The 12941-nt window shown below is 40.8% G+C and overlaps 1 protein-coding gene across 1 annotated transcript; it reads left to right on the forward strand.

Annotated features, from left to right (window-relative positions):
- The first annotated feature begins 7043 nt into the window (after nt 1–7043).
- Nucleotides 7044–11808, forward strand: LOC105562553 (protein odd-skipped). The gene is made up of 2 exons (XM_012013498.1): nt 7044–7843; nt 11244–11808. Exons 1-2 carry the CDS (start codon nt 7284–7286, stop codon nt 11587–11589), a joined length of 906 nt encoding a protein of 301 aa, XP_011868888.1. The 5' UTR covers nt 7044–7283; the 3' UTR covers nt 11590–11808.
- Nucleotides 11809–12941: the final 1133 nt, after the last annotated feature.

Below are 12941 nucleotides of genomic sequence, written 5' to 3' on the forward strand. Positions count from 1 at the left end.
TTGAGACTAAGCAGATGATATCGCCTATAAACGATTTGGAGTTTTAATAACGGGAAAATATATATATCGAGTGCCGTGTGGGTTCAAAGGGGACGATCGATGCGCGAGGTCAACGAATACCGCTCGTCGTTTCTCAAGTTTCAACAAATTTTCACAGACATAATGTATAGACTTAATCAGTTGAGTTTACCTTCAACTGCCGTCCTTAACTTAGTTTTACTTTGACTTTGACGTAAGACTGGCGGAAATATGGTTACTCAAAAATCTACGTGTGGCCCGGAACTCGGCAATTTCTGTATGATTAAGGAAAGAAATATATTCAAGGTTGTCTCGAGTGACGCACATTGGGATGATCTAAGAACAGAATAGGAGAGTTTTCTTTTTCCAGTGACATGAGTTACTGAAAAAGTTGGTTGGTAACCTGAATCTTACCGTATTTAACATCTGTGGCCTGATCGAGAATAGAAAAGCGAGAAAATCGTTGTGTCTGTTTCTCAAGTGGCCCCGATAGCCTCCTAGAATGCCACTTAGACAGTGTCGAATTAAATATGGGGTTTCACCTTTTTTAAGTACATTGAACTTAAAATAAAATGATACACGAATGGTATATTATACAATGGTCCACAAATGACTTTACTGATTAGAATGTTACTTTCAACTTGACTTTAATTAATAAATGTTAAATTATAAAATATATGACAACTTAAATGTACAAATTTAATTTGTACTTTAATTTATATTTCTCTATAAATAAATATGTCAATTTATTTAGATCGTTTTTAGGTTGTACCTATACGAAAAAGGTATAAGACAAAGGTAATACAAAAATTATTTTAGTATACATAATTACATTGTAAACATTTTTGATAATGTAAAAAATAATCAATTGATATATTTAACATCAAGAATTATTCGACGCCCGTACATGACTGACAATAATTAAGCTTTCAATCGACCATAACCGGCAACGTGTTTTTAACACAGAAAATTTATTGCGAAAAATATTACCTCAGCCAGGGCGATATAAATTTTCTGTGTTAAAAACACGTTGCCGGTTATGGTCGATTGAAAGCTTAATCATTGATATATTTAATTTCGAGATATTTGTCAAATTGTCCCATAATAAACTTTACTCCATTACTGTCTAATATAAAAATCTTATATCTCACAATTCGTTAATACTTAAGTCGATTAGAAATACTAAATAATGTACTCTAGATTTTTGTAGGATATGTGTTATTTACAAATAATCGAAGCATTTTTTGTTGAAAATAATCTCCCCCCGTGGTAGTTTACTCCATGTATAAGATGGTTCTGTTTAAAGCACAGGCCATGCCAAGCTTGTGACAAACTTTTCACCTTTTACCACGAGGGCAGTTAATTTCGAAAATTATGTTATAAACAGACTGTCACCGTCTGGTGAAAATGCCAACGTCTCAAGTACTTCCCCGACTTCGAGAGGACCTGTAGATAATCTGTGAACGATGTGGAAGGAAGATGTGTAAGAGAAAAGGAGTCAGCGTGCTTTCTGTGGAGTCGAATATTTGTTATTTCAATTTTCCATCCGAGCCTCTCGAGAGCTACTAAAAATTCCGCCGTAATCATGGACCGTTTTTCCCAGGGACAAGTTTTACCGATATAAATTTGAAAAGGAATTATTGGAGCGATTGATTTAGGCTCTGAGAGTTTTTTTTCAATATATAAAAGGTTAAGTTTCAGATTTATTAAATACAAGAATGCATTAAATATTCTAGCATCTAATTGTGAGTGTTTTTATAGTTTTACGCGCGAGGAATTTTTCCTATCTTCCGTATTCGCGATGTCAAGCATGCAACGTTAAACTGAGTATCTTCTAGTCTAGAAGAGCAAAAATGGTTTTAAATTTGCTAAACGTTTCTTTTTATTAAAAAAAATATTGCATAAAAGAAAAAGCTTCGGGATGTATATATAAATATGTAGGCACTGCCGTTTCAAAAGGGGCTTTAATCCGACACAAAGAGCGGAACGGGAAAGGGTATGTTCTAGCAAGTATATGTTCAATTTGGTAGTTCCAGTACCTGTGTAGTTTTGCAAGGAGCGGCAGAGCGTAAACGAGAGATGAGAGGGAGTGAGTGAGAGGGGAGGGGGGGGAGGGAGGGACGGAGAGGAAGAGAGGAAACGAGGGAGATAGATGGATGACGGCGACGTACAAAGACGCTTCAGGGGTGACGAGAGCGTGCGAAGGGGGTGGACGGGCAGCGAGGGGTTCTGCCTGCCTGATGGAGCTTGAAACTGAATTAACCATCCCCGCCCGGGGCCCGTGATCTCGTCGCAACCTCATCTCGGCGACCATTATATTTGTCTTTGTATGCTAAACATTTTGTGGAATTATACGAGACAGGTTTCGAAGAGTCGTCTCCCTCTACTCTCTCTCTCTCTCTCTCTCTTTCTCTCTCTTTCACTCCTCCTTTCTCCCCCAATCCTCCCCTCATCCTATCTCTGCAGCGTGATCGAGAAACGATAACGATTACAGGGCATTCCTCCCTTGTGCAAGATTACTTTCCAGGCGAAAAGCGATCAGTGAAATACTGTCAGTTTCCCATGCGCTTTTTTTATGCATGTCGAAAGAATTTACGGACAACGGGGTAGAACAGTGTTCTCGTTTGAAGTTCGCAATGTTCGGCTAAATATCTCGATTAAATGAAAAAAAAAATAAGCGTGTTTAAGACACGAATAATCGAAATGGTATTGAATATTTTTCTTACGTCATTGTTCATGAAAAGACTTTTACATCGGCTTTGCATCTATGCGTAAAATCTTACGAGGTGTACATGAAACTATTCGTTTGCTTTCCAAAACTTAGATAAGAAAGGGTCTTTTCAATTTTCATAAAAATGATTGAAGATTATACATAAACTTGTTAGTGTAATCGACGAGCGTAATTGAAAGTAGGTTGGACGTCAAATAGTACGAAGAGTTTACAGGAGGAAGAAGCGGTGGAGAAAATTGAAAGTGACTTTACAAATAGCGCGCTACGTCATCCCGCGCGATCAACAAACGCTTCCTTCTCAATTCGCGGACGTCGATGTGTTTCTCCGTTGGTGTCATACTGTCTGTGCTGCCATAAATTGATAAACAGATAAGACAATCTTTACCACATATCGTTACCGATAACAATACTGTCTATATCTTGCCGCTAGTTGTCGACTTTGTCTGTGTTCGTTCCGTTGAAACGGTAAACCTTTTAAATTGATCATCGTTAAATATCCTTATTAGATAAGTCCTTTTCAAAATTAAGATCTGTATCTTTCACATTTAGGTTTCAATTTTCTATAAAGGTACAGTTATCTTGCACTGCAGATTAAGTATTTAATGCTAAATATCGGATGCAAAGACAAGGCGATAAAAATATAATATAAAAAAAAACAGATATTACGTGACGTTATCTTAATAAGAATTCCTTTAATTCCGGCATTGCTTCAACGACTCTCGATGGCTTGGGATACGCACGATAATGACGATTCGGTGCTGTAAAAATCAATCGTTTACCAAACAGGTTTCATCAGTTTGTTCTCATTAACACAGCTTACCGTAAAGATTCATCTTCCTTGACGTTGATGTAAATTCGTGGCGAGTGTATCGGTAGCATCGATATCCCAAATATCATGCTGCGCTGCATCGTTAACGCATAATGAGATTACTGGACCATACGTCGGAAAGAGTATTGGCCGAAGACGAGGAAGATGGATTATGCTGTTACTTAAGAGTAAAACAAATGCTTGTCCCAATTAGTAACACCATACGACGTAACAATGTAGCTGCGCGCTATTAAGAAATGATTAATCTGTCGTCGTTGGTTTTCGAGAAAATCTGAACGATTAAAATATCTTAAATATTTTCCACACACTTGTGTTATAGAAAATTATACAATCAATACGAAATGTTCGCCAGAAAGAGTACACAATTAATGTGAAAGTTTTGCAGAAAATTATACATGCAATCGATACGAAATTCTCGAGGAGATAAACTTCTTTCGTCTGCCGACTTAAACAATAACTTTAAATAATAAAAGACGGATGCTCGAGCATTTTATTTTTACAGTGAAAACAATACTGGCTCCGAGGTCGGTAAGTGAGGGCCTGAGCAGAATGACTGTCTTGCATTCTTAAGTCACAAGACAGCTATTGCGCGTTGCTTTAAGACAACGATTTAAAACATTAAACATTGTTGAAGAAGGCACTGGTGTTGCCGTAACGTGTACAAGAAATTTTATATGAGGTTTTCACACTAAATTAAATTTTGTTTCACTATCGAACACCCTAAATTTTGCTTGTCCATGTTACTTGGTCGTTTGATCTGATAATTTGTTTATAAAACATTGTCTTAAGAGTACAAGACAGCCATTCTGCTCAGGCCCTAGGTCGGCCGGTGTCTTTCGCCCTGACTCTCGGAGAGATCGTTGGCTCCGCCGTTTACACAGCGCTCGAACCTAACGAACTCACGATAATTTACACGGGATTACGTGTAAATTTTACCGACGGGCCATACGTACGAGGCGTAAGAAATTGACCAATGCCAATCGAATGCGAGAAGAATAATCGTTAACGTTGACTGGTCAATCTCTTACGGCTCAATACATACCTGCACTGAAAAAAATCTGATCGATTCAACCAGTCGTCTGTTAGAAAATGGACGAATCAGAATTCCTTTAGGATTTACCAGATTTGTAGTGACGTCTAACAAACTTCTGGTCGTGAAATATCTTTCATGGTAAATCCTAAAAGAATTCTGGTAAGTCCTAAAGAAATTCTGGTAAATCCTAAAGGAATTCTGATTCGTCCATTTTCTAACGGACGACTGGTTGAATCTATCAGATTTTTTTTTCAGTGTAGTGTAAACCGGACTTTTCAGTGTTTCGGAATTCAACCTACCTGACCAGAGACTCGATCGTGAATCTTTTCCTCAAACGTGAACTCGTGAAAAGTGAAACTTTTCATTGACAAGTTTGTTAATGAAATTTTTCACTTCTCACGAGTTCACGCTAGAGAAAAAGATTCCTGATCGAGCCCTAGAAGCTGGATTCTTGAATTCGTTCGAAAGAGAACGCGCGCGAAAATTCTGCCCTCGCAGAAAAGTTGCAAGCTGATTCGCGCAGCTTCCAGTCAATCGACTCGCAACCTTACTGCAGAATCTTCGCATGCGTTTCCCTTTCGAGCAAATTCAAGACTCGAGGTCCCCAGGACGCGACTAGGGAACTACGTTCCACTTAGCGCTCGCAACGCTCCTAGAATCACTTCATCTTTGTTGTTCAGAAAATGTTAAACGAAGACTGATGCCTCACGATGCGTCACGGGCGTCGAATGGAACGTGGCCCAGGACGACAAGCCGCGTCGTGTCGCAAAATATGCCAGTGGCGCCATGTTGTTTGTACACTAATGGTTCGTGATATGTAATCTCTATCTACGGTAGGGGTGGTTTCGTGCTCCGCCGACCCTGTGGTTGGCTCGCATGAAAACTTGCGTGAGTCGATTACCCGATGCACCATGCTGGAAACATGCTCGTCCGTTCACTGCAATGGAGTTTGTAATAACCGAATTGCCTCGATTTTCACGTGCATGTGCCGTTTGAGTACATGCATACATATGTGTACGCGACACGCCGGGCTCTGCCTTCACGCGTAAAAAATTTGCCGCTCGCCCATTGAAGCCTATTTGCATTTTTCATTGTATAATTGTATCGCCGTGTCGTGAAAATTTCTAATGCCGTCCTCGGCAAACGTAGAAACAGCCGTCGGTAGCTTTCCGGGTATCAATTCTCTCTTCGGGGCTTCGGCGCAGAGAATCTTATCAAGATCCGGTTTCACCAACATCGCTCAACTTTAGCTTAATTCGTTCTTCGTCTCCTAACTGTTACTCTAGAAAGAGACAAGCGTGAATTAAATTTATAGTCAATTTTTATATTTAACTTTGTCTTAAACCTATGTTCAGAGAGTATTTAGCCAAAAAAATGATCCGTATGAATGCTACACAGATCAGTTCACTGGCTACAAAATATTTCGAGAAATATTTAAGATGATCCCTAAACATAAAAATTGTCTCTAAACAAGGGTGCACTCGGTGCGCACACTGAGAAAAATGTCCGATTAAATATAATCGTATAATCCAATTACATAATAACAAACGGATATATCCAATTGAATTGTATATCCGACGAAAAATATGATCGGCCTTTCAATAAAATGTCATCGGTAACTGCACTTCATCGGATAAATTTCATCGGAAAAATTCACCATCGGAAACACTATTTAATCGGTTTTATCCGATGGAAATTTTCCGACCGAGTTCGCTGTAAGAACAAAGTTAAGCGACGTTCGGCGAAACACCGGGCCTTTAAATGTTTTTAAACGCCCGTTGAATCCCAGCTTCTTTTCCCCATTCAAGCTCCGCCGCGTCGAACGTGAATGATCTATCGGCGGATCGGGGAGACGGAGCGGAGTCGGGCCCGGTGTCTTTCGCCCTGGACCCTCGGGGAGAGATCCTTCACCCCGCCGTTTGCGGCACCCGGACCTAACGAACTCACGTTAATTTACACGGGATCACGTGCAAATTTTACGGACGGGGCTACACACGTACACGCACACATCCGCGCGCCCATTCCATCTCTCGTCAGTCTCATCGGCGCAACATTTACAACCTACGTCGTCGCAGCGGCAAATACCCCTCCCTCTGTCCTCCTCCCTCCCTCCCGCCCACCCTCGCCGGCGTGTCTTGCGGACGCGTGGCGGCGACGGCGACGGCGACGACGGCAGCGGCAGCGGGAGTACGCGGTTGTCCGCGGGCGGGTAGCGTCGCGACGCCCCGCGGGGTCACCCCAACCCGGAAGCTCCGCCCCTGTGGAAGTCGAGCCGCCAACCGGCGTATCCAGCGTACGGGACACGGTAGGAGGAGCCACCGTGTTCGTCGTTGCTGGCGCCAGGTAAACGGCGATCCTGAGGCCCCGGCCCAGGCCACGGCACGCTCGGCGGCACGCTCGGCCGCTTAGTATCGCGCCGACTCTCGAGTAAGTATCTTCTTGCTCCTTTTTTTTTTCCTCTCTCCGTCGCACTCTCGAGGGTGTCCCGTTCTTCTCTCCCTTCACGCCGCTCGCTCTCGTCGTACGCGCGCACCGCGCGCCGGTCCCCGATTCCGCGCGGGACTCACGCGGGTCCACGGGTCCCAGAGGAGCGCCGATCATTCATGAAGTGAACCGTCAGTTTTTTTTTCCTCCGCGGTGATCGGCTTTATTTCGAGCGCTCGGGGGTGCAGATGGAGACTAAGACGGAGCCCCTGACTCCGCCGCAGACGCCACCGACGATTGAGAGACCGATGCAGCAGCAGCAGCAGCAGCAGCAACAGCAGCAGCAACAACAGCAGCAGCAGCAGCAGCAGCATGTAATTTTTTCAAACGCGAAATGGACCAAATCAAGCTTCCCCGGTGGTAGATACGTCCAGCAGCACCATCCGCAGCACGTACAGGCGACGCAGGGTGTCGCCAGCACCTACCACACCACCCTCATCAGCAACTGGCTGAAGGACGCGGCCCTGCTGACGTTTCGCGGTTGCTGCTCCCAACGCCCTTATCTGTACTATCAGGGTCACCCGGGGATGTTCCCGGTGCCGCCGCCGCCGCAGCCGCCGTCGTTCCTCGCCCGACGACCGACCGGCCAGCGGCCCAAGAAGCAGTTCATCTGCAAGTTCTGCAGCCGGCAGTTCACCAAGAGCTACAACCTGCTGATCCACGAGAGGACGCACACCGACGAGCGGCCGTACTCCTGCGACATATGCGGAAAGGCCTTCCGCAGGCAGGACCATCTGAGGGATCATCGGTAAATATTTCGTTACTCGTTTACGAAAACGCGCGCTCCGATTCTGCCAGTCTGATGATGCTGAGTGCATTGCATAACGCGATACTACGTCGGCGCTTATGGCGGAGAACGGAAGTTGCGAGTTGATAAATCGCGGAAAGAGGACCGCGCGATTTTAACACGACGCGGTAGAGTTTTCTCTTTCGTTTTATTAAAGAAAGAAGAAGCGGAGCCATTTGAAGCATTTAAAGAACAGCATCAAGTGGACTCGCCAATTACCAATTTGGATTCGATTGGAATCTTAATTTAATTGATTTTTCCACAACCACGGTCCACTAGATACCACGAATACTTCGAAGCGTTCCTCTTCTCTTGCGTTTTATTAAAGAAAGAAGGAGAGGAGCCATTTGAAGCATTTAAAGAACAGCGTTAAGTGGACTGTATCTCGAAATTACAAGTGAGTAAGTTATATCGAGATCGCGGTAGGAGAGTTTAAGATAATAAATCGAATTGAAGTAACGCTATTAGGATTTAATAATGTGTTAAAATAATACAAATAAATGCCGTACACTATTCGGGAGAACTTTCTAGAGAATCTCTAACTACAGGAAGCACGAACTTAGGTTCACGAAAACTTACCTGAATGGTCCGAAGTAGCCTTCGGTGAACGTTCTACACAGAAAAAGAAGTGTCAGATTAACTTATATACTCATATACTCAAATGAACGCGTTCATCACGTCTTGTACATACCGAACAGTCTATAATCTTCTTAGAAGCCATGAAGAATCCCACATTTCAGCAATACCGCGGTCTTATTTAAATACTATAATTTGCACTTCAAGAATATAATTATTTTGACATTAAAATTATTTTAATTATTATAATCTTCGATTCAACAATATGTTATTTTCTATTCAATATCTTTTCCTTTCTATTCAAGAAAATTATTTTTAAATAACAAGCTTATATTGTTCTTGATTGAATTATATAAAATTGCTTCAGTCAATATAGTCTCATTTTTACTATGAAACCAAACATATTTTCAAAAGAAGACTATTCTTTTCTTCTGTGTATCCTCTACTTTCTGTCTGCCGTCCTCGAATCGTTACAGTTACATTCGACGTCCTTGCGACCCTATTACGATCTCTCGAAAGTATAATACTAAACGTTTTGAAAGTAAGGCATAAAACGAACATATTTTTTATGGTAACGGACTTATATTCGTACATAAATGTTGGTGGTTCACGGATCAATGTTTTTTCATATAATTTTACGTTACAAAAGAATTCATTTACATATAATTTATTTATTTGACAAATAAAGAATATGTTGAACAAGAAAAATCCCCAGCATACTGAGTGCCTTAGGAAACGGGTTTTGCGCAGTTTTATAGTTTAATCCTTTCAGAAAATTTTTCTTTGAAAATTTCTGCTATACCTAAATAATTTTGACGTTCCTTTTGCAATTAGTAATTCGGAAATATTTATCTACGTCGCAATAGTCACTTTATAGTAGCCGTTAGTCCCCCCTGAATGTCAGATTCATTGTGCTAATCCATTTGTCCAGCCTGGCATAATTATCAATCGATTGTTATTACCGTCTGGCTGCGTAGTAGACTGAATAATTTTTCATAACGAGTACGCACACTGTCCGCGGTCCATCTACCGATTAGCGATGTTATCGCCGTATGATGTAATATCAGGCTATTTCTTATAATTATTTGAAAAGATTACACGAGTGGATATTAAAATATTACGCTTTTATATCAATTATATATTGTTTGAGTACAATCTATTACGAACAACGCTCCGAACGTTCCTCAAGCATTTCCGAACCCTTTTCAAGTGGACTGCATCGCCGAAGTAAAAGAAGACAATAAATCGGACTGGGGAATTAATAGGATCTAATACAATGTGTTAAAATAATACAAATAAACGCCGCGTGTGCTTACTGTTCGGGAGAGTTTTCAAGAGAACGGTTTTCTGCGATTGCACACAGGGAAGCAAAACAAAGTTAAACACATGTGTCAGCACATAAGCATAAATCAGTAACTGACAAGGGATAGTACTGAACCGGAACTGACCGGCAAATTTTTTTCTGAAATCCTACTGGAGGTCCTACAGTGAGCAGAGAAATTTATGCTTGGTCATATAAATACGCAAAACTTCTTATATCTTATGTTCACAATTCTCCAAAAAAAAAATGTTACCTCGGAAAAGATACGGTGAGAGACGTGATAAAACATACGGGAAGAGATACGGAGAGAAATAAGGACTTCTTGAAACTTTCACCTTAAAAGAGTCTTTTAATTTTACGCAAGAATCATCGGACGTCACCTTTTCGGTCAAATTAAAAAATTTGTTAATTAATCGGTCAGTGCAGAAAATTTATTGCGCTAAATCGCGCATCGACAGTTCTGCGTACGGCCGACAACCCGAATCGCGCAGTTTAAAGTCGAAAAACAGACACGAGGATGTCATCTTTACACTATTTTTGCGGCAAATATTACCACGTGCCTCAGTGGTCGAATTGCTCACTGCATTTGGCCGATTAATTAACAAATGTGGCCAGCTGTGGTCGAACGAAATGTGGAATTTTATTATTATACTGGCAATTTGAAGAAACTAATCTTTAAAAAATTTGTATTTCTGTACCTTTCAATTTTTTAGAGATGTATTTATGTGATTAAGTACGAAGTGCTATGTTCACTGGCCTCCAGTAGAGCCAGCGAACTATTACTTAGAAAGAGGTATGGTGCGAATCAGTTCCGGTTCGAATTACGTTCTTACGATTTCGGTAGTCTCCCGCTAATTGCGTAAAATTATATGAAATTTCGTGGAAAAAAAAGTGAAAACCAGTTTCTCGCAAGAGAGTTCTTGCTCCGCTTACGAGAATTGCGCGCGAAGATGGCAATCAATGTATTAATCGTTTATCGATATCGATACTTTGTATCATCCGTATGCCTGTAAAAACAGAAAATGTCAATTTACTTTTATCATCAACTATATTGTTAATGGTAGACGCCATGTGTTTATGATATATCGATCAAAGGTGGGAGAGTTAATCAAAATTATCGAGAAGAAGGCAGGGATTACCAAGCGTAATACATAAAAAAGACACAAAAATAATTAACAAAATTATTATTTATCAGATAAGAATACGTGTCTATGTATAACTCGCGTTATATAGTTGTAAGTTTAACCGGACTGTACCAAATAGCAGTAAGAGAGAAGGTCGGGGTCTGGTGGTCACTTCTGTATCTTACACTTTAGTGAAAATGCTGAAAGCGAGTAGCCTTGTCTCTTTATAACCGTCCCCTTTGAAAGAGACAAAGCCGCTCACTTTTACCATTTTCACTATGTTCCAAGATACAGCATAGACCCCCTGTAACGAGGGCTGACGAATTGTTAACATTTTTAGATATATACACAGTAAGGAGAAGCCATTCAAATGCAACGAGTGCGGCAAAGGATTTTGCCAAAGTAGGACTCTGGCGGTTCACAAGGTCATGCATATGGAGGAGTCGCCGCACAAGTGCACGATATGTAATCGGAGCTTCAATCAGAGGAGCAACTTGAAGACACACCTACTGTCGCACGATGTCCCGCAGGACCTCAGGATCGAGACCTCGGTGTCGTCGGACTCCAGGATGATGTCCTCTACAGAGGTTAGACAAATGGCAGAGCGGGTGAGCGGTCTTCTGCCAATACCGAAGAGCACTACGCACAAACTCGGCTTCACTATAGAAGACATTATGAGACGTTAGAGACAATATTTGTTTCTAATATAATTTCAATCTGCGTGCATCCCACCCTTGCGTTTGTTTTGTTTGGTGATTTCTTATTTTCATTAAAATCTACTCTCTGAAAGTCGTTCGCTGAAAACAGTATGTATTCACTGATTATAAGTAGAGCACTTAATTATTCAGTGCTTACTTATAACTGTTTTCAGTGTACCGATTGACTTTTAGAGAGTACGAAGTATTATTGTTATGCTATAATTTATTATCAATTGTACACATATATTTTTATATTTTAATGCGCTCTTCTAGCACCTGCTGGATGGACTTCAAGAGTGTCGAAAAAAATTGCTGATAATAATTTTTAATTTTTTTATGACTGGCATCAATTCCAGTGGGTCACTCGTTGAATATATTTAGTCGCCTTTTCATTGGAAGTTTCTTCACTAGCCGCTTCCCCTCTATCCTTATACCGCCTGCAATCTTAACGAGCTCTTACTAAAGTACGTGCGATGTTCTGCCTCAAAGACGTATATCGTACCTTCTGAGTGCCAAATCGTCGTTGAAATGTTTTTTAAAGTTACTCTTTAACAATTAAAATAATGTTTAGTTGCATATTTTTAATCCGTTAATTACATTTTTTTTCTATAAGAATTTCTGCAATAACGATAGGTTTGTTTAAAGCTCACCACTTGAAGTCATATGGAAGTTTTGATAATTGATTGCGCGAGCAACTCGTTCAATTATGTAGTATGTAAAATTATAATTACAGAATTATACAATTATAATTTTAAATAATAGGCACAACGTCTATTACTGTTTCTGAGGCAAAGTGTCGCAGGTCTTTGTTTTGCACGTGTAGTACGGGGAAGGGAGCAGTGCGAGACCAATATGAAAATTGATTTCAAAGTTACAACTAATTCGAACTGTTTCAAACTAATTCGAATTGTTTTATATAATTATACAAAATAATTCGCTTCTTCATATTTCGATGCTGTAAGTAAGCGAAAAATCAGTTAAACCTCAGTCAATTTCACCTGAAGTTTATGGTTCTTTGTGCTCTCAGCTCTGGAAACATGATAACTACTATGTTTCGGTGCCTCTCGTACCTCATTTCTTCACGGGCAGTCTTTCTTTTTTTTTTCTTCGTGGGTGATTCGTGAGAAAAGCACATTTGTTGACAGATAGGCATTCTCGAGGCATTCTCTCTGGAATTAATTCAAAATGGACGAGACGCAGCTACGTCAGTACACGACACTGTACAGTCACAAAGAGCAAAATTACAACTTTGAACTCTAATATTGGCGTTAGTAATGACACAGAATTAGCAGGGAGAGGCTCTTGTTTGACGTTTTATGCAATAGCACAGTATTTTAAAT

This window comes from Vollenhovia emeryi, unplaced genomic scaffold (assembly GCF_000949405.1).
Source record: "Vollenhovia emeryi isolate VEMERY1.0 unplaced genomic scaffold, V.emery_V1.0 DF939186.1, whole genome shotgun sequence".
Taxonomy (NCBI): Eukaryota; Metazoa; Arthropoda; class Insecta; order Hymenoptera; family Formicidae; genus Vollenhovia; species Vollenhovia emeryi.

Coding starts and splice junctions, on each gene's coding strand:
- LOC105562553 (XM_012013498.1), top strand. CDS start 7,284: ATGGAGACTAAGACGGAGCCCCTGACTCCGCCGCAGACGCCACCGACG. Junction 7,844..11,243: donor GACCATCTGAGGGATCATCG/GTAAATATTTCG, acceptor TAACATTTTTAG/ATATATACACAGTAAGGAGA.